This window comes from Pseudoliparis swirei, chromosome 23 (assembly GCF_029220125.1).
Source record: "Pseudoliparis swirei isolate HS2019 ecotype Mariana Trench chromosome 23, NWPU_hadal_v1, whole genome shotgun sequence".
NCBI classification, from domain to species: Eukaryota; Metazoa; Chordata; class Actinopteri; order Perciformes; family Liparidae; genus Pseudoliparis; species Pseudoliparis swirei.
In genome coordinates this window covers 5,697,020-5,724,061 of record NC_079410.1, presented here as the reverse complement: position 1 = coordinate 5,724,061, position 27,042 = coordinate 5,697,020, and the positions used below count along the sequence as shown (strand labels likewise).

Here is a 27,042-nt window from a genome sequence, read left to right as displayed (position 1 = left end):
TATAAGATACAACTAATCGATATTGTTGCAAGCTATACGCAGCAGGAAGGGAAATGGGAATATCATTTTCCAGATATAATATTCAAATGATTGAAAGATGGGAGAGCAACGTCGTGTCCCACATGCAACCCCCCCCCCCCCCCCCCCCCGGTGGTAATGTGTGCAGTGAACGGGCGAGGCGCTGTGCATCCTCTGCTGCGCGAGCCTGCGCTCCGCTCCGCACAGACCGCGAGAGGCAGTCATGGAGAGGTGGAGAGCGGCGGACCGCTGCCTTTGTTATTTTTAAAGTCCTGCAAATTCCGCAACTATGACACTGCCGGCGGTGACCCGCGAGCAGCCCGACAATTCTCACCGGTTAAGTATATGTCACTTTTATTCTTCTTGTCCTCTCCTCCTCCTCGCGCAGCTCACATATTGGGATTGCGGTAGTCGGGGTGGGAGAGAGAGAGTGAGAGAGAGATATGTGCCATCGCTTCTGCTTCTGCTGCCGCTTGTCAAATGTAGTCGGTGCGGGGTTCCCTCCGCGTCTTCTGGCGGTCGGGGGGAATGTTCGCGGTCGCCCTGTTTTCAGTCCGTTTAGTTTCGCAGCTGTTCGCCGAGACAGTGCAGATATTAATAGGTGAATAGTGTGACAAAGTTGTGCACTTGTCGGTCGGCTGCTGAAAGGCCTGTGCGTGTGTGTGCGTGCGTGCTCGCTCGCGCGCGTGTGTGCGTGTGTACGGAGTTTGTTTCGGCCTCCCCTCCCCCACTCGCCGCTGCTGTTCGGCTCGTTCCGGAGAGGCCAAGACATGAATGCGATGAGGGGTTCACTTAAAACGGAACCGCGCCGACCCGGTTTCGGGACTTTTGGCTCCGTTCTCCATATTCCTGTCAAACCCCACGCGCGCGCACACACACACACGCAGACACCTGTGCGCGCGCGGCCCCGTTAGTTACCCCGTTACGTGTTCTCAATGACCGCGAACACGTCGCGCGCACAGGCGTCGTTCGCGAGGCGAACCGCTCGTCGACCGGGAGATTGATTTTTAGTTGCGTAGCACGTGAGTTTTGTATTAAAATCGGCCCACATGTGTATTAAATGTACACTCCCCGTCCAGCACACCTGTCCTTAAGCACGTGGCGCTCACACTCCAGGACCGCGCCGATGAAGAGGAAGATGAAGGCACTGTGGCCAATTTAGTCTCCATTGTCTTCTGTATTGGGAAAGACACGAGAGTGGGTGAGGCCCTGAAGGCAACGTGATGGCAACCATTAAAACAATATTTCTTTTGAAATCTCAGTTTGGAGTAAACCGAGCTGTCAGGCTTTTATGATGTAATAGATGTATTTTATTTAAAACAGCCAACATCATGATGAGATGTTAACAAGTGCCCAGCAGAGAGGGGTTTTGATTGGTCCGGGCCGTTACCGGTCCTGCCCTCCTCATCTGCCAAGAAGCATCAGCTGCTGCACAGATGTGTGAATTTAAATACAGAAAATTGTCTCTTTTCTTTTTCCTAGCTGTGGCTGAATGAGGGAATCGGCCCTAAAATGGTTTCTGACGCCGTATCCGGGGAAGCTTAGCGGTCCGTAATGGTGGAGATGTATACGCACTAACACCGGCGGGCAGTGGCGGCTAGGGATGGGTATCGTTTGGGTTTTTTCCGATACCGGTGCCAAACCGGTACTTTTAAAACGATACCGGTGCCTAAACGGTGCCTGAACCGCTACTTTTTAAAAAAAAACGCACAATGAGGACATTAAAAACCTCTTTGGCCATATTCCCTGTAGAAGCCGTTATCATGGAGCACTGACACACAACGGATATCAGACTGTTAACATACACAATATATGTTCTCCATTATATGATGTGATATGTATTGTCATGTGCAGACTTTATAGGGTTAATCCTGTCACTGTTTTGATGGGCAAAGAGAACAACCAATCAGAGGTACTGAAGATGACACGTGACAAATAAAGTTTTGCTTCTGACAGCGAGTTACACTGAAACAAAGTGACGCCCCACGGTCTTTATTCCTCCGTCATTATATTCCCGGTAACACCGGGTATACAGCCGGGACCGCTGGACATCAACACATCTGCTAGCAGACTGTCACGCTCGTAGCTAGCGCTAGCTACGAGCTAGCGCTAGCTACGAGCTAGCTTAAACATGGTTATAATGGCTAATTTATTATTTCTTGGGCTACTTTTATGAATGCAAGACTTGCAATCAACGATACGGTACTAATCTGAGTTCAGGCTGCTCGTCATAATCGGTCTCCACGTGTTCAGGGGGACCGGTGACGGCCTCCCCGTCGCGCCCAGCCTGACGCTGGTGTGCTCGACACGGGTTCACTAGTCACACACGGCGCAGCCTCCGCTGTCAAAGTTAAATGATAGGCTATCGTAACCTGCTGACAGGGCGGAGTCACCAGAGAAGTTCACAACAATAGTTTTTTTCAATTTCAATCGGCTCAGGCACCGGAAAGAAGCACCGAAATGTGCGTTGCGTTTCGGTCCGGGTAATACCGGTTGTATTGGAACCGGTACCACATTGGCACCGGGTTTCGGTACCCAACCCTAGTGGCGGCTGGTGAATTTGTTGGGGGGGGGGGGGCGCAGTTGGGCGACGCGGTTTAAATAGCACTCAACAATGAGAAGAAAAGAGGTTTTGAGTAGAATATTGTAAAAAACAAAGCTTTATTTCAAGAACACAGTGTGCTCAACACTGTCCAATAACAACTATCAACACACTGTAACTTTGGGCATGGGAGGTTCAGAGCAGCTTTAAGAAACATTGGGTTGGGTTTCAGAGGTTTACAAAATAAAAGAGTTTCACCCTCACATGAAAGAAGTTCAGAATAGTCAGAAAGAGATGCAGCAACATGTTACATTGGGTGTTTGACAGAGTAGACCCACTACTGTAAAGACAAGTAGCCTCCTCTCTTTAAAGTTGGCAAACTTCTCAATAACTCTCTGGTTAAAGTCCATCATGTCTGTAACCAGCCTGTTTCCATTATTCTGGAGGGAATGTGTCTGTTTTTCAGAACTTCTTCGTTGTGTTTCGATGCCCGTTCAGTCTCCTTCTGCTGCTCTGCTCTGCAGACAGGGTTAGCTTCATGCTGTTAGCGAGTTAGCTTCATGCTGTTACCTAGATAACTGCGGCAAGATTCGTGCTTTACACTTGTCTGCAGCTCTTTAGATCCCTCCCCCCGTTGTAGTCCAGAGAGTTTCAGTCCCAGGACTTTGGAACAACAGACAGGAGAAACTAAACAGCGCATTACTCACTGAGCCTCCAGCTAACAGCTCCGTTAGCAACCTGCTCGCGTAGCTCCATGGAGCTCTCTGGGCTGAGGGAACGATACCGGTCTCTGATTGGCCGAATAGTCCAGTCACGTGAAATAAGAAACGATGTCATTGGCCAGGGCGCACATGTTTGCGCCCCAAGATTCACGTTTCATCCGCCAATGAGAAGCCGTCCTTGCCGAAACGACCGTGAAATGTTTGCTCGCTGCCGCGCACACACGTTGGGCCGGAGCCCCGAAAATGGGGCGGGGCTTCTCTCCGTGAGGATGAGTGGCGATATATTATTTATGTCACATTTAACTTAAGTGGTTGTTGACAGGGGCTTACGGTGTCCCACACACATTTAGCGCGTCAACACGGTTTATTTGCTATTTAAATGATTTGGGATATAATGTTTTTTGACAGGATATATAATATTTTTTTCTTCTTCTTTTTTTTTTCATCTCAAAATTTTAAGAGGGGCGCCCTCTATGGACGCACCGCCACTGCCGGCGGGTCTTTGCTCAGCGAGAAAGCTCGGGGACGATACTCGGTGGGGACAAGGACGTGTCCTTGAAGATAGGAAATCCCTTCAAAACCAGTCGGTCCGCTACCCTGCAGCCGAGCCCGCGCTGGGACGGCAAGGGAAGGAAACGAGGAGAGAGCGCGATGCGAGGATCGATTTTAAAAAGTCTCATGGGCCGCAGCAACGCTCTTATTGCGGTGATGTAATGAGAGAACCCGTCATGATGTATGCTTATGCACATAAATCATGATAATTACTGCAAACTGCTTTAACGCCACACTGTATTTGTACTGATGCCTCATACAGTAGAGTGTTGCCTTCAGGGTCTCACGGCACCGAACCGAAGACACCACTCTTGGTTTGGATGACTACAACTCATAACGCACAACTCTGAATGTGACTCAATAATAGACGGTCGAACCACTTTATGGAGAGAAAAAAAACACGCCATAGGCCGAATGGTTTAGGACATTGCAGTCACCGTTCGAGTGCAGGGAATTCTGTTTCGCTGTTTTCTCGTCGCTAATTTCCACAGCTGCTCTATTTTATCGGTTCCCTGTATGAATAAATACAATTTCACTGCATTGTAGCCGCCAAGAAAGTAGTCATGAACTCATCATATCGGAGCGGCAACTGTAAACATTACCAGCCTGCTGTGCAGACTGAGCTGCATTTAATTGTTTAAATTTTTTTAAAGATGCTCCGGTGGTGACTCTCATGGTTTTGGAGCGTTCCAGTAGCTCCTCCCACATTTACAACTCCTCTGCATTTCCGCAACATTTCCATTCATTTTAACGTCGAGCTGGAAACCGGCCACATTATTAAAATGCACACTGTGGAATCTTTTTTGTTGTTGTAAATCCCTGAGAGGTATGAAGTAATCAATCAACCTTTTCTCAGCACTAGAGATGCGAATGTTAATGCACTTGCACTTGGTTCTCAGAAATTGCTACATGCATGTCTTTTTTTAATTTATCTGAGTGGGTGTTGAAATCTCTTCCCTGTCGAGGCTCGTGCCGCTCGACCTGTCAGCGATAAAGCGTCTCATTAAATATCGTTCCTCCTTTTTCATTTCAGGACGTTTTCTGCAGCGGCGTGAGCAGCGGTCTGATCGTCGTGCAGCGCGGGCGCCACGGACTCGTGGTTTATGGATGCCGGGACCATGAGCACAAGCGACAAAAGGGACTACACCGCAGACCTGGGAGGCGGCTTCACCGAGGACGCTCCCAGACCTCCCGTCCCGGGGGAAGAGGGTGAGCTGGTGTGCGGCGATGGACGCCAGTACGGCGTTGCGGGCTTCCCCTCGAAGAGCGAGAGCCTCAAATGCGAGGCGTCGGTGGCCACGCCCCGGCGACCGGACTTGGACCTCGGCTACGAGCCGGAGGGCAGCGCCTCGCCGACGCCGCCTTACGTGAAGTGGGCGGAGTCTCTCCACTCCCTCCTGGACGACCAAGAGGGCATCCACCTGTTTCGGGTGTTCCTCAAGCAGGAGGAGTGCGGCGACGTGCTGGACTTCTGGTTCGCTTGCAGCGGCTTCCGCAAACTCGAAGCCGCCGAGGGCAACGAGGAGAAGAAGGTCAAGCTGGCGAAAGCCATCTATAAGAAATACATCCTGGACAACAATGGGATTGTTTCCCGGCAGATCAAAGCGGCCACCAAGTCCTTCATCAAAGACTGCGTCGCGAAGCTTCACGTGGATCCCGCGATGTTCGACCAGGCGCAGACGGAGATACAGACCGCCATGGAGGAGAACACCTACCCCGTGTTCCTGAAGTCTGACATCTATTTGGAATACGCTCGGACGGGGGGAGAGAGCCCGAAGCTGCACAGCGATCACAGCTCCGTGTCCGGGACCGGAAAGGGCCCGGCGAGTTATTTGCCCACTTTAATGGAAGACGAGGAGTGGAGGTGCGACCGGGAGCCGGAGGAGCGGCCCGAGTGCGACCCCGCCGTGCCGCGCAACCGGCTTACCCGGCAGCTGCTGATGGAGACGGCGCCGCAGCGCGTCGCCAACAGCTCCGGGTTCCAGGACGGTCACGAGTCCAGGTAAATCCTCCCCCCGGTAATCTAGAAAAGCTTTGCTTCAGGTCACTTTTTAAAAAAATTATTATTATTTTTTCTCTCTCTGCAAACTACTGAATTAGAAACTAGAACGGACACTCGGTAGAGCACATACCTTCGCATATCACAAGATTGGGCATTGAATTATGAACATGTTGGCATTAGTTGCATGCCAATTGGATACAAATTGACTGTGCTATGGTAAAAAGAAGATTTTGACCTATCCATGACCTTGACCTTTGACCCGATTGATCCCAAAATCTAATCAAATGGTTCCCGGATAATAACCAATCATCCCACCAAATTTCATGCGATTCGGTTTAAAACTTTTTTTGTTATGCGAATAACACGCATACAAATAAATAAATACACGGCGATCAAAACATAACCTTCCGCATTTTCAATGCGAAGGTAATAAACCTGAAACCCCCACAATACCGTGAGCGCCGCTTGAAGTGCGAGATATAAAAAATAAAAATAAACGTGGGGTGTGTGTGTGTAGCGCGGGAGACGGCTGAGATGAGAGGAAGGCGGTGAGTTTACACCGAAGGTGGGGAGGAAATGTCGGAGGCTGCAGGAGGGAACCGGGGAGAGGAGGTCGAAGGAAGCTCCTTGATTCTTTTTCTTTGTGCGGGGAGAAAGTTCAACAAGATTTAGTTCTTATTCCTTTTGAATGTTAAGTTGTACCGGTAGTTATTTTTACATTATGACATTTATTATGTTTGACTATTTGATCTAGAGCAGGGGCCTCAAACTCATCTTCACCGTGGGCCACATCGGCATCGTGGCTTCAGTTACACCGGCCCTTTAAAGAAAGAAATATTTTACACGTGAACATTTCTCTAATATAACACAAATCCATTTCATTTGAAACCTTCAAAATAAAAGCACATGATATAAAGGTGATGATATGTCTTTCAAGCCGTCAGGGGGCCGCATAAAATGACGTGGTGGGCCGCATTTGGCCCGCGGGCCTTGTGTTTGCCACCTGTGATCTAGAGGATCCAAACTTGTTTTGTCGACCAATCACAGCCATGGATATTGATTAGCTGTTTCTCAGATTCTTCATTCATACAAATGCTTCACATTGTTGTTTAACATTGAGCGCGCTCTCTTTCTGACATTATCCATGAACATTGATATGCACTTTGTGAAAGTCCCAAATGGGCTCCTTAAGGTGGACATGTGTTGTATTTTATTTGATACACTTTTAGATCAGAATCGATACAAAAGTGGAGCTTATTTGTCTTTAACTCGATACCCAGGTTCAGCAAATAACTGATCAATACAAGTAGGTCAATTAGAAACATTGGGATGTCTGTGACTCATTGGCTGCAGTGCAAAGTGTGACTGTGTTGGGTGTCAGCCAGCTGTGTGTGTGTGTGTGTGTGTGTGTGTGTGTGTAACAGCAGCGTTGAAATGATGCCTCTCAGTGTTGAAATGCTTTTTATTCTTTATGTGAGAGGTCAAAGTCGATTTATGATCTAAGCAATGCCAAATCTGCAGTGTGATGCATAATTACAGTCCTGTACTCTGATTTTTATATTCAATGCCGAGTTGTTATATTTTTATTGGAGCCTTGATTTGTTTGGCCTGAACATGCCCTGCTTTTCTCTCTCGGGTCGTTCTCAGGACATCGAGCACAAACCACGTGAATGTCTCTGCTGATTATTGCATTTGCCGAAATTCGCAGGAGATATTTGGACATGTGGCGTTCACATGAATGATGCATGGCGTCAGCTTCAGGGTCCTGGTGTTGTGCACGCTGTCTCCGTGTATGTCAAAACTAAATGTATCACTTGACTTTGGTTGAGTCTGACGTTTGGAAACAAAGGTAGCAGCTGAAGCAAGAAGGGAAGTGTGAGACAATCGTTTTATATTGTTATTATCGTCTCAAGACTCTCGTTTCAGCCTCATCGCGTGGAATGCTCCTCGGATAACGTTAAAAGGATCACAACGGCTCTCTTGACAGCCGCCATGCGGGAAATCAGACGGCCGACCAAAAATCTACGACATGTCATAAATCCGTGCTCTCGTGGAAATTAATCACGAGTTGTGACCCCCCCCCCCCCCCTCAAACTGCCCGTCACATGACAACCCATCTGTCAGGAAGCAGAGTCTAAAATGAGCTGGGGGTACATTTGAGCTTAATCCATACAGTGTGAGAATGACACACACACACACACACACACACACTCTCACTCACACAGTAATCTGACTGGATGCTCATCCCGCTTCATTCTTGCATCCATGCATGAGATATTGTAATCATGTAAAACAAACAAAGGGTCTTAGCAGCAGTTCCATGCGGGTCGAGCGTCTATTAAAAATGAAAGTGTAACAACGAAGGATCAAATGAAAACGTAAGTAATCGATCGCTTCCGCAACTTAACTAATGTCCATTATATATACATGTAAAACTTCAAGCTCATGACATATTACGGTCACATCTTCAACTGAGGATTAAGGCAGTGAAAATAAATACACGACCGTTCAAAAGTTTGGGGTCATCCAGACAATTTCGTGTCTTCCATGAAAACTCACTTTTATTTATCAAATGAATTGAAAATTGAATAGAAAATATCGTCAAGACATTGACAAGGTTAGAAATAATGATTAATAGTTGAAGTATTAATTTTGTTCTTCAAACTTCAAGTTCAAAGGAAGGCCAGTTGTATAGCTTAAATCACCAGCATAACTGTTTTCAGCTGTGCTAACATAATTGCACAAGGGTTTTCTAATCAGACATTAGTCTTCTAAGGCGATTAGCAAACACAATGTACCATCAGAACACTGGAGTGATCGTTGATGGAAATGGGCCTCTATACACCTATGGAGATATTTCATTAGAAACCAGACACTTCCACCTAGAATAGTCATTTACCACATTAACAATGTATAGTGTGTATTTTTTATTCATGTTATCTTTATTGAAAAAACAGTGCTTTTCTATGAAAAATAAAGACATTTCTAAGTGACCCCAAACTTTTGAACGGTAGTGTAAATAAATAGCATGTTGGGTGTCGGCGCTGAGAGGTTAATATGTGCCGTCGTTGTTGCATCGTTGAACCCCAAAAGAGGGATTCAAGATCCTAAAGTTGCCGTCAGACGCGTGGTCATATTTTCATATTTCACGAGGCGGGACAGGAAGTCCCGTCCGCTGACGGACGGTTGGAGATGAGAACGTCTCTGAGGCTGGAGCCCTGGACACGGCGCAGAGACCAAAACATCCCGAGGACAGTTCGGCTGAAACTGAACCGAAGTCCGCGCTCACTGGGCCGCTGCAGACTTTACGACCCGCTCCTTCTCTTTATTTTCACGATGAACCAGATGCTTGTTTGAGTTTGATTCCTCTTTTTCTTTTTCTTTGAGAAACAACCAAAGGCACATTTTTTTAAATTTGAGATCAATGTTTTTTTTGTGCATTTTTTTCCCAGTATTTTTTTTCAGCAATCGAGCATTTGGCTGTAAATAACAGAAATGCACGCTTCGTTTAAAAAAAAGCCTTTTAGCAGCACCCGGTGAGGTTTTTCACGAGACTACATTTTACATCACTTGTGTCTGCCGATCTCGTCAGAGACGAGCGACAAAAAGACATTAAATAGTCTCTCAGATCAACTTTTAGCAATCGGAGGACTTGAAAGAGAATGACCTCAACACTCATTAATGTTGAAATGTGAACGGCACGGTTTAGTCCTCGTTCCAGCACGTCGCGCACTTCAAAAGACGAGACTTTAACGTCTTTGTCAGATCAAAATTAAAGTTGTTTTACTTTTTTGAGGCTGAAATGAAATTGAGACGAACGAGGAATACAAATATGGACCAACGATTGTGTTCCTGCTCATGATGTGTAGTCATAAAGTGAGCGTGTGTTGGCATGTGGACGTTTTCATGTCACCTGGCCAGTGTCTTTTATAATGTGTTAAACTTAAACGCAGCTATTTAGATTATTTGTACTGCAAAGTTAATTTAAGGAAGATGTGTTCAGGCTCTCTTGGTGATTGGAAAACTGTTATTCTGTTTCTGTTAGATTGTATACCAGTAGGAATAGAGAAATATATGCACAGTATTATATTATGAGCATTTGTAAGAGACATGATGCAGAATCAGCATTACATAATTTTCTTAATAATTGTGATTTTAAACTTTCCTGCACTCTTGTTTTCATTATTTATGGTTATGATAAATAAATGTTTTCTAACATCAAACAGAATAATCTAAATTTTTCCTTTTTTAAAAATCCTTCTTCTTGTTTCACCCACATAATCTCATTTAAAGCCCACTTCCTGCGCGCCGCACACTCTTTTCTTTTTTGTATGTGTCGCGGCTCCTCGCCGACCCCCGCCGCTGTAATTATTCACCGTTGCTGAATGTAGATGCTAATAAAAACCCGGTTGGTCACAAAGGTTTAATTTTGAACTCTGGGTGCTTCTGCATTCCAAACAGGCAGAAAGAAAGCTGCAGGGAATTGCAATTTGAATTAAAAAAAGAAAGAGAGATGATGCCTAACATCTTTAATTCATGTGTTCAAAGCCCTGCAAGAAGTGTGTTCATTAGAGTCAATGACTTGAGAGTGGAGGAGGTGGAGGAGGTGGACGAATGGAGCTTTCCCCCATTCATCCGGCGGCGCTCTCCAAGGGGTTTGCCTCCCGAATAAAAACCTCCACCGCTCAATACCGGCTATTTATTGGATTTGGTGCGTTCACAAAGGCGGCTGTAATGCTATTAAAATACGGTGCCGTGTGTTCCTTCTCTGGCCGTGGGTTCGTTTTGGATTACGCCAAACGGAAGCGGGAGGCTGAGGGAAGCGGCTGAAACGTTGGAAAAATGCAGTTTAGTTTTCCTCAAAGGCCTCGTGGGGTTCGTTTATAGCACAAAACGTCGGCTTTTTACCTCCCGCGACCGCCGACACGCTTAAACAAAAATGATCACGACAAACCGTGATGTACACGACCGTTCACAAGTTTGGGGTCACTTTGAATAAAAGAAAAAAAACGTCGAAATGTCTTTTATTTTTTAAAGAAAAGCACTGTTTGTTTGTTAGGCCCATCTCCAGTGCTCTAATGGTCCATTGTGTTATCGCCTTAGAAGACGACCGGAGGGTTAGAAAACCCTTGAAAACCTTTTTATGTGAGCGCAGCTGAAAACAGTTATGCTGGTGAGAGAAGCTATAAAACTGGCCTTTTCCTTTGAGCTTTAAGTCAAAACAAAATTAATATTTCTAATAAAAATCATTATTTCTAACCTTATCAATGTCTTTACTATATTTTCTATTCATTTTTTTATTCATTTCATAAAAGTGAGTTTTCATGGAAAACACAACATTTTCTGGGTGACCCCAAATTTCCTTTCTTTACAAATGCGTTTTAACGAGCACGTCAATCACTTTTAACGATCCATTGCTCTTTCTCAGCATTTCCTTCTATTTTTCTTCTTCTTCTTCAATTCTTTTATTTCTCAAGGCACGCTGCATGTCGGGAGCCCATCAACCCGTACTATGTCAACACCGGATACGCTCTGGCTCCGGCCACCAGCGCCAACGACAGCGAGCAGCAGAGCATGTCCAGCGACGCCGACACCACCTCGCTCACGGACAGCAGTGTGTACGTATCTTCTCCCCTCGCACACACACACACACACACACACACACGTACACACAATACAGGCTTTGGGTAGTCACACCAAGTCATAAAGACCATGCGGTGGCATTATTGGCTTGGAAGACTAAACTCAATGCTAAGCTAAGGATCCTTTGGCGTTATTTAAAAGTAAAGCATTCCATGTGTGTTCAACATTGTTTAGAAAATGGACATTAAGGGTTGAATCTGTTTATCAATTGATCGGAGAAGCAGCGGTCGCCCCATCTGCTCATTAGTCCGAGAATTTAAGCTGCCGTAATTGATCTTTAAAGTTCATTTGTGATACTAAAGACTCAGAAATTACAGAAACTACACTATTCACCTACTGACTTCCTTTATAAAAAATGGTACACTCGAGCCTTTTTAAATGCGCCTCAGAGATCCGTTAGTCTCCTTTCACTGTAACTTTGTTTTGGCGCAAAACAGGAGACCGAAGGTGAAGTTTGGTACCACCTGGGATCACTTGTATATCAGCTGTGTGTGTGTGTGTGCGTCTGTGTGTAGACCAAGGCATGTGCTGGGTAAGCTTTAGGATTTGAGAAATAATTTTTTCTTGGTGCAAAGATGGCGCGGGGGAATTTATGCCGAATAAACTTCAAAGCTCGCACAACTGGACCCCAAAAAAAAAAGAAGAAGCAGAAAGTGTTTGAAGCCGAATGGATGAGAGGCCGTTATCAGCTAATTGGTCCGGAGCTCCCAGCGTAGCAGAGTGTGAAACCCAGCATGACCAAAAAAAACCTGACTGATGGACGTGTTAACATGTAACCGTAATCTGCCAGACCACTTGTGGTGCAGCAGGGGGGGGGGGGGTAAGCCGGTGAGAATGCACCGATGCATCAGAAATTACAAGGTGGTCGTTTTTAGGCACGGACAAATACAACAACACAATCTAAATGCAGTGGAAAAGGGTTCAACTTCAAAGCTGTCTGTTGTTGTTTATTCATGAGCAAAACAAAATGTCTTTTGTTGTTGATTCCAGAGATGGGGTTCCACCCTACAGATACCGCAAGCAGCATCGCCGGGAGATGCACGAAAGCGCCAAAGCAAACGGGCGAGTGCCACTACCTCATATTCCGGTGAGTTATTCTCCCCCCCCTTTTTTCTCCTTCTCTTTCTGCCTCCCGACAACCTCCTCTTCGACTGTCTCGTCTCTGCCTCGTTTCTCTCTCCGCCGGAGACGTGCATATTTAAGCCGCGCCGCGTCGCGGGCTCCTGTGATGGCGGCGTAAGAATAGCTGATGGTGAAAGGGAAGGCTGTCTAAACGCAGCGCGGCGCCCTCCTAAGCTGTGAGTCCTCCCCCCTGACAGCCCGACGCCTCCCTCCGCAGCTTACGCCGTCTCTCGCGAGGAGAAACCCCGGCCCTAATTGGGCCTCGGAGTAAAGAGTCAAATTAAAACTCCCCTCGTAGCATCCTATTAGGATGCATGGATTGACTGGATAGCGGAGCACAAACCCCTCAAGCGCAACTCCAACGGTTTCCCTGCCCCAACAAATTAATCATGACTCCACCGCTTGGGCAATAAGGAACATTTACTGTTTAGTCGACATGTCCCTTTTTTTGTTTTCCGTATAAACCGGTTCAGAATCAGGAGTTAACCGCTTTGTATCGTCGTGGTTTCAGTGTAATGACTGAAGAAAATCATCTTTAAATCTAGGTTGAGTTATTTTTGCTCAAGCGGATGTCATTATGTTCAATGTATGTTGCAAGGTGATTTAATAAACATGAACACTGCACATTGTGGAAGATATTATTAAAAACATCTCCATATCACAAAGGATCGGCTTCAGTGACAACATATCACAATAACAGGGATTTATAATATCACCTTCTCTTTTTTTTCTTTTTTTTCCTTCTTTTTTTTCATGGTATAGCGATTTATTGCCTTGCAATATTGTATCGATACACAAACAGCAAATTTCAATCTTTTATATATATATATATTTTGTATATATAATAATAATATATAATATCACCTTCTCATGGGATACGTTATTGATGTACTGGCGCCGAATATCCATCTTTTTATTTAATTGAGTCTTGGGTCTCGTAAATAACACAAATTAAAAAAATACTAATGTTCGTATTTTCCTTCAGTTCTTAAAAACAATATCAGGTACATGGAGTGAGTTAATAACCCGGCCAGTTCTATATTTATAAATGCTTACGGGGCGCTCGCAGGTATCGCTCTCACTCGATCTGCCGAGCTTACTTCTAACGCTGCGCGGTAACCATAGCAACCGCTCACCTTCAAGCGCACCTCCGGCCTCGCCTTTTTCACAAAATGTGTCCAAAATGAGTTTCTCGTGACGTTCACGCCTCATGATGGGATATCTATTTAGATTTTATGTGGGTTTTTTTGTGACGCCGATTTGAATTATTCCTCTAAACATTTTAAGTTCATTTAACAGTTCTGCTCCTTGGCAGCTCGGCCTTTTGCCAGTTTATGGTTATTAAACATTAAAATGATGAAGTTGCCGTTGAAGAGAGACTAATTAGATTAGATTAGATTAGATCAGATATTCCTTTATTAGTCCCACAGTGGGGAAATTGCAGGATCACAGTAGCGGGTGCACATTAGAGCATTAATAAAAGATAAAAATAAAACACAAGACTAAAATACTAAATATACAGAGTAAACTAAATACATACACAAGGCAGTGACCAAAGTGTATTTTCAGCAGGTTAAAGTGCTTAAATCAGTGGTTAAGCCACTTTGTATTGCATCGTTTTAAGTTATTTAAATACATAATTCCTGCTTTTTAGGGATATTTTTTTCTCTTCAGTGATACAGACACATAAGAATCTGGGTATTGTGATATTCTCGCTAACGTGGACATTGAATCATGACAATGTCCCCCGCCCCACGATACTTAGGTGAAATCTTGTTCCAGGTTTATTAAAACATTCCCCTTCTCTGATGTGTTACGACTCCTTGAGCTTCCCGCTTCTCATGCTCTCCGGCGGGGCGTTCAGGGCCCGGGTGACGACACCGCCCACACGGTGGGGCTTTACAGTTTTGACATCTCTTCCCCGCAGCGCACCAACCGGATTCCCAAGGATATCCACGTGGAGCCGGAAAGATTCGCCGCGGAGCTGGTCGGCCGACTGGAGGGCGTCCTGAGGGAGAGGGAGGCTCAGGAGGAGCTGGAGCAGCGGCTGAAGAGAGTTCGATTGGTACGTCGGCGGTTTTCGCTTCTTTCACCGAACCGTCGACTTCTGCTGGAAAGCAGAAGCAGATCCACCCGTCGAAATGTACGGTTGTGTTACGATTGTCGTGAATCTGCTTTTAGTCCCCATCAAGTCGTATGAGGCCATGTTGGCTCACAAGACACAATTACCTTCGCATTGAAAATGCGGAAGGTAATGTTTTGATTGCCGTGTATTTGTATCCGTGCGTGCATGCATGTTATTCGCATAAGTCAAAAAGTATTAAACCGAATCGCATGAAATTTGGTGGGATGATTGGTTATTATCCGGGGACGATTTGATTAGATTTTGGGATCGATCGGGTCAAGGTCAAGGTCATGACAAGGTCAAAATCTTCTTTTTACCATAGCGCGGTCAATTTGTATCCAATTGGCATGCAACTAATGCCAACATGTTCATAATTCAATGCCAAATCTTGTGATATGCGAAGGTATGCGCTCTACCGAGTGCCCGTTCTAGTTGTTAGATGGAAAACAACTCATTTGAGTTTCATCAAATTAGTCTGCCAATTATTTTCCAGATTGATTATATCATCGTGGAACTTTCCCGTTGTGAGTCCTCGGTATCTTTTAATTCGGATGACTGCGGGTCGGTGGTTACCAGGTCCGTCTTTCAATCAGAGGATCGGCGGTTCGATTCCACGCCCGAGTCGACGTGTCCTTGAGCAAGACACTTGCTCCGCGTAGCTGTGTCTGTGTCTGTTAAGGTGCGTTCACACCAAAAGCGAAACTATTTTTCGCGTCGCCCAAAACGCGTGAGTTTACTCGCTCGACCATTCGCCGTGTTCTCACCATGAGCGTCGAGGCCCGCGAGGGGCGGGGCTTATCTCCGTGTCTCGTCTCCGTAAAGACCGTTATCATCTCCTTCATCCACCAGAATAACTAACAACTAGTTCTGCTTTATATTTGTTGTGGACGTCTCACACACTAACGCCCTCGTGTTTGGGTTCATGACATCACCCGTAGGCTCACTCAGCTCGGTCACTTTCACCGATGAAGTTACTGTTACGTCTGAAAGACTTCCGCTTCCAGCGCTACGAGAGCGGAACTCAAGAGCTGATTGGCCCGAGTTGCGAGATGATGAAATATTTCAACTTTGAGGCGGTCATCTCGCAACTCGGGCCCAAACGCGCCGCCCCAGAAAATATCGCGTCTATCGCAGCCACACGCATCCGTACGTTGACTTTTCATGGGATTCGGTAGCGCAAAAAAATAGTTTCGCTTTTGGTGCGAACGCACCTTTAGTCGTTTTGGGTAAACGCCTCCGCTAAATGAAATGTAAACTCCTTATATCTCATGACCAACATGAGTTGTTGCTTTTACTTTGATATATAACAAAAGAAAAGCAGCAGATCTTCACACGTTGACCACCTTGAATCAGAGAATGTTTGTTTTGTGGTTGAAAAATGACTAAGTGTTTAATTAATTCAGTAAAAAGCATGAATAGAGCACTGTGTTCTCTGACTCTCTTGAACTCTCTCTCTAACATATCTATCACACTTATTTATCCAACAGTCTATTTTTCAAAGCCATTTTTATAATAATCAGCCATAATCCCCAAAAACCAAACCAGAAAAAAAACCAGATGTCTCTGCCGTTGGCTAATATAAATTAATAAATTTATTTTATGTAGAATGAACGAATTTAGTAGAACCACCGAAGCTCGCGCGTGAGCCAGAAAGCGAGACGTCGGACGCCGTCGTCAGTAAAAGTGTAACAAAACCAAAAGAACTTAAAGTTTAATGAAATTAATGAGGCCAGCCGTGTGAACGGGGAATAAAAAAAACCGAATCACGGAACGGAGCATTCAGGCGATTGTCTTTGAAATGAATCGGATGGAGCGCCAGCCCTTTCCATGCGCCCCGCCCGGCGTGGCCCGCCGCCCGCTTTTGAGCGGTGATGAAATGGTTGCTGCTGCTGCTGCCAAATAAAAAAAAAATCCCTCAGTAGACAGGGGGGTGTCGTAGTCTCAAGACAGACCTGTTCTGTGGGTTTAGAGAGAAGCTCCCATCACACAGCTCCTGGTTTTATTTTATTAAAACCTTTAAAACGTCCGCCTCGAGCAGGAGAGTGGGCTCAGATTTGAGCTTTTCAACCATAATCTCAGAGCCAATAAAATGACGTGGTTATCATGCACGAAATGTAATGGGGTAAAAATGTATGTTGGTATGAGGACGAGACCCACAGAGACCACAGAGCCTCACTTAACGTCATTTTTAAAATAACAATAGAGCGTGTGGCTCGGTTATGAGCCGGATGATTCACATGCAGCAGCAGCAGCAGCAGCGCTGTTCATGAAAGAAAATCAATGCCAGACGGACTCATTCTCGTATGTTTGTGTGATTTGAGCTCACGGAGATTGACAGTAAATCCCCATCCAGCCGGCCGACTCGGGTAATGTCAGATTTCTGCTGTTTGCCGGTGATTTTCCATTTTCAGATAGAAAAGAGGGGGAACAACGAGCTCAAATGGGACATAATATGGTTACATGAATAACTTTTCGGCGGGCTCGGCTTACGGGGATATCTGGATCTGGTGCGAGGGGATACAGAGACGCATGAATTATTAAAAACATGCCAGGAAATGTTTGTCTGCGTACGTCTTTGACGTCGCAGCTGGAGTTCAGAATGCGGTCCGTTCATGTCGTGTCGGCAGTCGGTTAAGAAATGGATGTCGAGCACAGAACAATAGAAAAGGCTTATGGTTTGACATGTGGAGGTTTACTTTATCATAACACGTCTGCGCATGGGCAGACGTAGTAAATACCAGTGGAGCCCGACCCCCCGGCCCACTGCACCGCCACATCCTTTGTTCTCTCTCGTCTCTTTTCTGATGGGAAATAATGCCCAATATCATTTTCTCAAATTTTTTCAATCAAAAGTGAGACATTTTGAGAAAAAATACTGTGACATTTATTTATTTATTTTAGTGATGGGTGGTGTGAGGTCCTTGTGCCATGATTCAGACAAAATATTGCCCTAGAAATAATAGTGATGGATTATATTGTTGTCATTTTAAAACCATTTCATGCTCATTTAATGATAATATAATAGCATGATAAAGCGAATACAGCCTTTCAAAAGAAAATTCAGACATTGGACATTAGAAACAAAATATAACCTCCAAAACAATAAATACAATATTTGAATGATCGGCTAAACTCTGCTGCTCGTTCTCGCTTCATGTTGGCGAAAAGTTATCAACACATGCATGTAACCAACACACACATGTAAACAAACACACATGTAAACAAACACACGTTATCAACACATGCATGTAACAACACACACATGTAAACAAACACACATGTAAACAAACACACGTTATCAACACATGCATGTAACCAACACACACATGTAAACAAACACATGTAAACAAACACACATGTTATCAACACATGCATGTAACCAACACACACATGTAAACAAACACATGTAAACAAACACACATGTTATCAACACACGCATGTAACCAACACACACATGTAAACAAACACACATGTTATCAACACATGCATGTAACCAACACACACATGTAAACAAACACATGTAAACAAACACACATGTTATCAACACACACATGTAACCAACACACACATGTAAACAAACACACATGTAAACAAATGCATATGTGATAAAACATGCATGTAAACAAACACACATGTAAACAAAACACACATGTAATCAAACACATGTGACAAAACACGCATGTAAACAAACACATGTAAACAACACGCTCGTGTAATCAAACACATGTAAACAAAAACACATGTAAACAAACAAACATGTTATCAACACATGCATGTAACCAACACACACATGTAAACAAACACACATGTAAACAAACTCATATGTGATAAAAAACATGCATGTAAACAAACACACATGTAAACATACAGGGCAATATCAAGGTCGTATATATATATATATATATATATATATTTCTCTCCATCCACTGCTGTGTTTTATTTCATGGCTGCACGTCCTCCAGCTCCTGCAGCCTCATCAAACACTGTTGTGAAGCCCTGCAGCGCCCGGCGGGCCCCCAGGGGCCGGTCCTGTCAGAGCGGGAGCGCGTCCTCGTCAATCAGAGCCGAAGCTGCTATCAGCGGCGCGCTGCGTGAAACCACACCGGTGTGTGCGCAGCTCCCTGGAATCTGACCTGCAGTCCTTCGCCCGTCTCCAAACCTCTGCAGGAGGAGCAGAGGACGCGTATTTAGCTCGTGGTGAAAGCTGCCCCCTGCTGGTGGAAGTAGAAACAGCAGCTGCACCTCGTGAGGAGAAGAACAACTCGCGTGTGTTCAGAAGTTAGCTGTTAGTAATGAATTGATTTACATCGGTCTTTATAACTTGGACTCCATTTTCTTCCAGGAAGAGGAAGGTGATGAAGTGACGTCCAGCCACCGCTTCCCCCCCGGCGCTTATCCGCAGAATTACAACTCGCGCTACGCCGACAACACCTACGGCGGGCCGGCGCCGATGAGAGACGCTCACGAGGAGAACCCCGAGAGCATCCTGGACGACCACGTCCGGCGGGTCATGAAGACTCCCGGCTGCCAGTCGCCGGGCACCGGCCGCCACTCTCCCAAGTCGCGCTCGCCGGACGACGTCCCGGGGTCGAAAGGGACGGCGGCGGCGGCGCCCGGGAAGCACCCGTCCAGGCACGGCCCCAAGGGAGACGGCGGCCACCTGTACCACCACAAACACGAGGCCGGTCAGTACGGATCGAAGTCTCGCAGCTACGCCGACGGCGTGGGGTCCAACCCGGCGGAGCACGCGGGGTACGGGTCAGCCAGCGCCGCGCGCTCACTTCCTCTTTCTCATAACGCACCCCCCAAAATGTCTTCCTCTAACCGCCAACTGTTTCCCCTCCATCGCCCACAGTAGCAAAGGGGGCCCGCAGTGCAAGAGGGCGTTCAAGAAAGGCGAGGAGGCGCGGCCCTGTGACGCGCCCGCGGAGGAGATGGAGAAGAACCAGAAGATCCTGCTGTGGCTGATGGAAGGACAGAAAGAAATGGTCCAGCACAAGAGGAGCGCGTACGGGTCAGCGGACTTTCCTTAAAAGCTTTTGCTTTGTTTAGTTTGATTACCGACATTCTTAACCCTCCTGTTTCCTTTAGGGTCAATTTGACCCCATTCAATGTTTAACGTCGGTGTTCTTTGGGGTCAATTTGACCCCAGGCTGTTTTTCACTGTGTCAAACATATAAGAAATATCAACTTGTTTATATATTTAAAGGGCTATTTAGAGTCAACAAACAAACATAAAGTACCTCACACTTAAACTTGGGAAACAATATTAATTCTAATAATTTTCTGGAGGTTTTAGTTGCTGGGGTCAAATTTACCCCGAGGGTAAAATATGTTAGTAAATGTGAAGGTAACAGGAGGGTTAAAAACAAAACTAAACCCTGACTTTACCCTGTAGGAGCGCCGCGGGGTCCAAGAGGCCCGGCGGCCACGAGGCGCCGCCGTGGAACACGGTGCAGCCGTCGCACCCGTTCATCCAGGATCCCACCATGCCCCCGAATCCGGCCCCCAGCCCCCTGATCCAGCTGGAGGAGGTGCGCCGGCGGCTCGAGGAGGAGGAGATCAAGTCTGGGACGGTGCAGCCCAAGCAGCGGTACGTTGTCGTTAGCAACCGAGTGTATTTAACTTGACCCGCGGAGGAAGAAGCCGGATCCATCCGTCCATCTTAACCTTTTGGTTCTCCAGCCTGTGAGCTCCTGGGGGCCGCTGTGTGTCTAACTCCTGGGCTTGTTGTTGTTGTTGTTGTTGTTGTCCCTCAGGTATGTGATGGAGGTGATGCAGAGGGGTCGCACCGCGGTCCGGCCCGCCCTGTTCCCCCCGCTCGGCGCGGCGCCCGCCGTCTCCGGCAGCGAGCTCTCCCAGCCCGAGTACGTCCGCCGCGTCTCACCGGCAGCTCTTTTCACACACTGGGTTTTTTTTGCGTTGTTTATGGAAAAAAAAGATTTTTTACGAAAAGGTCAGATATTAGACGTGAAGCAGGATCACTTAACACACGTCGTAGTGATACACAATTAAAAAAGATTCACATACTTCCTGAAATGTCCCCACTGTGGGACTAATAAAGGAATATCTAATCTCATCTAATATAAATGAAACTTTAAAGGATCAAATCGTCATTTAGCCAGTTATGTCCTCGCAGATTAATTGACTTTAATGGATGCAGTGATGCGGTCGGTACAAACGTTGTCGGGCTACAAACATTGGGCATGGCGAAGCAGAACATTATCTCACTGCTGGTGAGGTCATCATCTCGGGGCCTCTCCCCCGCACAGGAAGCCATGAGTACCAGAGTGGGGCCAGCCACTCATGACAACCAGCGCCTCAAAGGTTAAAAAATCTGTTTAAAAACCAGTGTTTTCCATCGATAACCGACTTGATTGGACTGGATTTTTCTCCCCTGCTCGTCCTGTTCCTTGTTCACAAAGTTATTTGAGTTTTCGATCTCTGCCGGCTGTCGTCGGAGGGCCTCGCCGTTGTTTCTTTTTTCCCGGAAGTGATTATCGGTAGACGCTGTTTTTCTGTTCACCGGCTAGTCGGCGAGAGGAAGTCAGCCCGTCGCTTTTCTCTCTCCTCCCGGTGCCGGTAATTGCTCGTATTGATTAGAGAGTTTGGCTTTTTAAGATGCGATGTGTGACACGACATCATCCCTCAGCTGTTGCTCACTCACATTACGGTGATGTAAACAGCAGTTCTTGAGACAGCTGCTTGTTAACGCCAGGAAGTCACGGAGTTGAGAATCGTGACTTCTATTTCCTCGTGACCGTGATTAAATAATGGCTAGACGTACTTAAGTTTCCCTCTTTTTTTCCATTTGCAGACACAGAGCCGCGAAGAAGCCGCCGTGTGACAACATCACCGTGGCGTACTACTTCTGCGAGGAGCTGATCCCGTACAGGACGTCGGTCAGAGGGCGGCTCGTCACCCTGGGCCAGTTCAAAGAGCTGCTCACCAAGAAAGGCAATTACAGGTGAGGCCACGCCCACAACATGAGTCTATTCCACTCATCAGGACCCAGGATTAGATTAAGATGGGATTTTTCGCATATCTCCCTGTTAAAATAAATGACATAAAAATGTATTCAATATTATGTCACTGCTTATATAGGATTGGGTTTTATTAAAGCCTTCAAATAATTCATATAATCCCACTCATGTGTTGATGACTTTGTAGAAGGGTATTGGGATCAAAGGTCATGTATTTATTACGACATGATCATCTTTGAGTGAATGCAGTTGAGTTGAACCTCTGAAAGGCCGAATAAAATGATATGAATATGCGTGATGTAGTGATTTAAAATCCATGGGGTGCTATTACTAATTCGATGTGGAAGTGTTGTGTTAATTTACTTTAAATTACCATAATACTCTATACAATAATTATTTTAAAGAAGTATACGTTAAACAAATGTTTAAGTTAAATCCTCTATTTTGAGACCGTTGATATAAATAAAATGCAGATGTAGATTCTGTCCGTATACAAGAAGATATCCCAGTAAGAGTGTTTAAGTTAAAGTCACGGCTTTAAAGTGAACTTTGCTCCTCGCCCCCTTTTTACTTTTTTCCTCTAGATATTATTTCAAGAAGGTAAGCGACGAGTTTGACTGTGGCGTGGTGTTCGAAGAGGTGCGTGAAGACGAGGCCGCCCTGCCCATCTTTGAGGAGAAGATCATCGGGAAGGTCGAAAGAATCGATTGAAGGCGACGTCGAAGAGGGAGGAGTCAAGACGGTGCAGCGAGTGAAGAGGAAGAGAGGGAGGAGTCAAGACGGTGCAGCGAGTGAAGAGGAAGAGAGGGAGGAGTCAAGACGGTGCAGCGAGTGAAGAGGAAGAGAGGGAGGAGTCAAGACGGTGCAGCGAGTGAAGAGGAAGAGGGAGGAGTCAAGACGGTGCAGCGAGTGAAGAGGAAGAGGAAGGAGTCAAGACGGTGCAGCGAGTGAAGAGGAAGAGGGAGTAATCAAGACGGTGCAGCGAGTGAAGAGGAAGAGGAAGGAGTCAAGACGGTGCAGCGAGTGAAGAGGAAGGAGTCAAGACGGTGCAGCGAGTGAAGAGGAAGGAGTCAAGACGGTGCAGCGAGTGAAGAGGAAGAGGAAGGAGTCAAGACGGTGCAGCGAATGAAGAGGAAGAGGAAGGAGTCAAGACGGTGCAGCGAGTGAAGAGGAAGAGGAAGGAGTCAAGACGGTGCAGCGAGTGAAGAGGAAGAGGAAGGAGTCAAGACGGTGCAGCGAGTGAAGAGGAAGGAGTCAAGACGGTGCCGCGAGTGAAGAGGAAGAGGAAGGAGTCAAGACGGTGCAGCGAGTGAAGAGGAAGAGGGAGGAGTCAAGACGGTGCAGCGAGTGATGAGGAAGGAGTCAAGACGGTGCAGCGAGTGAAGAGGAAGAGGACGGAGTCAAGACGGTGCAGCGAGTGAAGAGGAAGAGGGAGGAGTCAAGACGGTGCAGCGAGTGAAGAGGAAGAGGGAGGAGTCAAGAAGAGAAGAGCCCTCGTTCCCTTGTCGTGTGATGTAGCATCGTCATGTTTTCTAGAACAATGGAGGAACAGAAGTTCTGCTCAAGCTGCATATTTTTGATAAGACGCATCCCAGTGTTTCTAAAGTAACCACACTTGTCTTTGTGTTCCCTCTTTTTATATAAGTCTTGGTAACAGATGTGTACAGTTTGTGTTGAAAGATAACAACATTTTATGTCTATTTAAGTATTTAAAATGCTCATTTTCAATCCTATCGGAGCGTCGAAGACGATCAAAATCCCTTTTTTAGGTCTGGATTGTAGTTCCAGAGCCTCCTTCGTGCTCGTAGCACCGCGTGGCATCCAGACTGCACTTTCATCCTATTAAATGCCACCGGCTGCAACATTAATTTCTAAAGCGCCAGAAATATTCGACCCTGAAAGGTTCACCGTCTGCAGCCCAGAGTCTGGAGATGGAACTTTTCATTTGTTGGCACTGCAGAAGATTTTATGGTCTTTTTTTTCTTTTGGAGGCTCAAACTTAGCGGCATAATATGAATACAAGAACCACTTTTCACGACGTCATTATTAATATAGGGCTGTTTTTATTGGGTTGCACTACCGCGTTTAGCTGCTGGATGTTTAGTGTGCACGTGAATGCATGTGAATGTAGCTGATGGCTGCGGGGGGGCGGGGGGGGGTGGAGGTGAAGACGATCGGCTACAGGAGGAACTTAAGTAGATGTATGTTTCGTTCTTTAAAGATATGATTGGAAAGCAGGAGGTGAATATCTATGCAAGTCGGTTCCCCGAATCCAAAACACTGCAAAGGGCTCCTATATTTATTCACTCTGTAAAAGGTTTGGTCCATTTTAATCAATATATCGATATGAGACTAGATACCCCCTCTCAGATTTTGGATATCGTAATATGACATAAGTGGTGACTTTTCCAGGCTCGCCGTAAAGTGATGTCATCCTCTGAACTTAGCGGGCGGCTTTAGCCGTTCTGTTATTTGCCTTCATCCACTCATTACTGAGGATTATTCATCAAAAGGATGTCAATATTTCACAAAAGGTTCAAGATACGAGATTATTATCGAGGTTTATGGTCAGAAATATTGCAATATTCGATCTTCTCCGTGCCGCCCGGCCCTATTTGCGGCTAAGTGTCGTAACAAACGGACTTCTAAAGGCTTTTAAACGTCTCTTAATCGAGCCGTTTGTTGAGATTATAATCAGGTCGAGTTGGGTCGAGGGCAACGAGCTCACGTTTGAACACTCACGATGAGAGACGTTTGCGCGTCTGTGATCTGACTTTTCATAAATTAGTCGGGGCCGATGAATATTTTCGACGATTATCCTGAAGAGGCCGCGTTTGCTCCATTCCCCTTTTGAATTGTCTCCCCGTTGAGCTCCGAGTGTCGCAGTGTGAGGTCGAGTGTCGTGAATCGCGTCCCGCCTCCGGCTTCTGGGGGTTGAAGAGGCCCCGCGACTCCTCAGAGGTCAGAGGTCATCTGAATGAGAAGGCCAGCCCACGTTGATGTGTCGGTGCAATGCAGGTCACATGACGGCATGTTCAACGCTCTTATGTCACAGTCACAGGGCGAAACACTGACATGTTGAGTTCATCACGTTTATAAAATAACAAAATAATAAGTTGTAACCACTGAGCTGATCGAGGAGGGGGGGGGGGTGGGGCTGCTCTCTCACCTGTCGCCTCCTGGAGGCCGTGTCCAGAACTCCTAAAGCATCACGTGACACCAAAGAGAAACACAAAGTAGGACTCGGCTGTTTTGAATGACACTTTTACGTGAATATGCCCCTCCGGTCCGCTGGCAGCACTTATTATTCGGTCTCTTTTGTTCATTTTAAAGAAAAGAAAAAGGTTTAAATCATTCGAAGCCGTCGCATAAAAGAGCAGAATGTCCTTTGCAATGGACTCTGTGTGTGTGTGTGTGTGATCAGTTTTTTCTGATGCATGTTGTTGTGAACATCAGCTGTGAAAGCGTCTCATTTAAAGCTCCCTGGCCATGAGTACTTCCTGTCCCCTCTATCTGGCATTGTAGAGAAGAAGAAAACACGGATGCACTGAACAGCACCAACTGGAATGAAACAAAAGAATCCAGCTGGGGAACATTGACATTCAAGAAGAACATGTTTGTCTCCCCCCCCCCCCCCCTCCTCTTCACTGTGCAGGGGATTCAAAAGAAACATAACAAAAGTGTTTTTGTGATGGAAGTCGAGGCAGAGAGACGGCGGACCTCCAAACCGGAGCATCTCCTCGAAATGCTGCGTTTTGATGTTCCCTTAATTTTTTATGTCATTTTTTTTTCTAACTTAAATTAGTTTAGCTTTAATATATTTGCTGCGTTTGCCTCCGGCGGTCCTTTGCGTTTGTTAAATTATACGTTTGTCGAGTATGCGATCAAGTTAAATGCTATAAGTACGATCTTGATTCTCATTGTATGTTTCTTTTTGAAATACTTCTCGAGTATCTGTTCTGATTCTTACTGTGAACCTTATTTAAGATTAATGAACTGTAAATAATAAACATCAGTGCCTTTATTACTATGCTACTACTGTCTGCTGTGTGACGGTCAGACGGATGTGGGGACGGAAGGATTTGCTTTATGTTGTTTTTTGTGTCGATTTTTTTGTTTTTCACATTTTATTTTGTCTTTTTTTTGTTCAATGTTTGTCACTATTCCGACTTTTCTATGTAAATATGTACAATTTAAGTGCGTCATCAACCAGCAGCCAGGTCAGCACACTCAGCCCCTACGGACCTGCTTCTGTTCACTCACGTGCATGGTTACCATTTAAAAAAAATGAGGTGCCTGGACAATAAATACATGCAATAAAACCAACGCTGGAGTTCTGAGTGTGATTGAGAAGAAACTTTGAGTCGCTCCACGGAGTTCGTTATGTTGTTGAATGTTTTTGTGTCGATCCGAATGCGAAGTGGCTCTTTGGGTTTTCTCTTTAGAGTAAACGTAGGCCAAGAAGTGACGCTGTGGATCGCTGCACTAGTTTAAACGGGGTCCGTACGGTCATGGAAAACCTGGAAAAGTCATGGAATTTTTAAATGGTCATTTCCAGGCCTGGAAAAGTCCTGGAAAAAACTTAAATCATAAAAGTTTTAGAAAAGTCATGGAAATTTGTTATAATCACATCATTTACGCCGAGTTTGAAATCATTAATATGTTTTTTTAAAGAAAGACGCTCAAAATATAAGCCGGCGTACGCTCTCAATACGCAACATTCACTAAAATGTTCATGTTTATACCGAGATTTCAGTTTGGTCGTGGAAATTTGGTTTAAAGTCATGGAAAAGTCCTGGAAATCCATTGGTCAACATGTGTAAGAACTGTTTAAACTATTTGTGGATTTAGATTTTTTCATTTGAGTGAAAACAATTGAAATGTTTTCAGAGTTCAGTCTTTTTGTTCATACACACGCTTCAACTTTACTGTGTGTGTGTGTGTGAATATTTACTTTTATTAATCACAAATGAAAATCCTCTAGACTGCCACTTAACCAGAATCAGTCATACTGTATGCAGTGCTGGCTTTCGGCCTGTAGAGGGCACTGTTTACCTCATATTTGAATGCAATAGGTTTTCAAACGAGAGTTGTTGATGATTTTTTTTGTTTCTCTCTTCTACTCTCTCTCTCTTTCTCCGGCTGTTTACACATCGATCCATTTATTGGAGAATCGATGATGATTTCCTGCAAATTACCAGAAATTGTGCTTCTTCCACCTCGACTCATCCAACATCAACGACGCCTGTTCAGGGCAAATAGGAGGATGCAGTGATGTGATACCAGCTGATCGATTAACAGGCTCAGATGAGCAAATTAAGAGTCAAGCCAAA

The 27,042-nt window shown here is 45.6% G+C and overlaps 1 protein-coding gene across 3 annotated transcripts; it reads left to right on the top strand.

Moving 5' to 3' along the window:
- Positions 1-265: 265 nt before the first annotated feature.
- axin1 (axin 1) lies at positions 266-26,035 on the top strand. 3 transcript variants are annotated; one of them, XM_056406848.1, is made up of 11 exons: positions 266-354; positions 4,868-5,836; positions 11,314-11,454; positions 12,470-12,566; positions 14,529-14,666; positions 19,069-19,478; positions 19,582-19,740; positions 20,125-20,319; positions 20,486-20,593; positions 21,544-21,693; positions 22,294-26,035. In XM_056406848.1, exons 2-11 carry the CDS (start codon positions 4,938-4,940, stop codon positions 22,418-22,420), a joined length of 2,424 nt encoding a protein of 807 aa, XP_056262823.1. In that variant the 5' UTR covers positions 266-354; positions 4,868-4,937; the 3' UTR covers positions 22,421-26,035. The 3 variants fall into 3 exon arrangements, with proteins under 3 accessions (XP_056262823.1, XP_056262825.1, XP_056262824.1); XM_056406850.1 differs by lacking the exon at positions 266-354 and adding an exon at positions 3,725-3,987; XM_056406849.1 differs by lacking the exon at positions 266-354 and having other exon boundaries at positions 4,605-5,836.
- Positions 26,036-27,042: the final 1,007 nt, after the last annotated feature.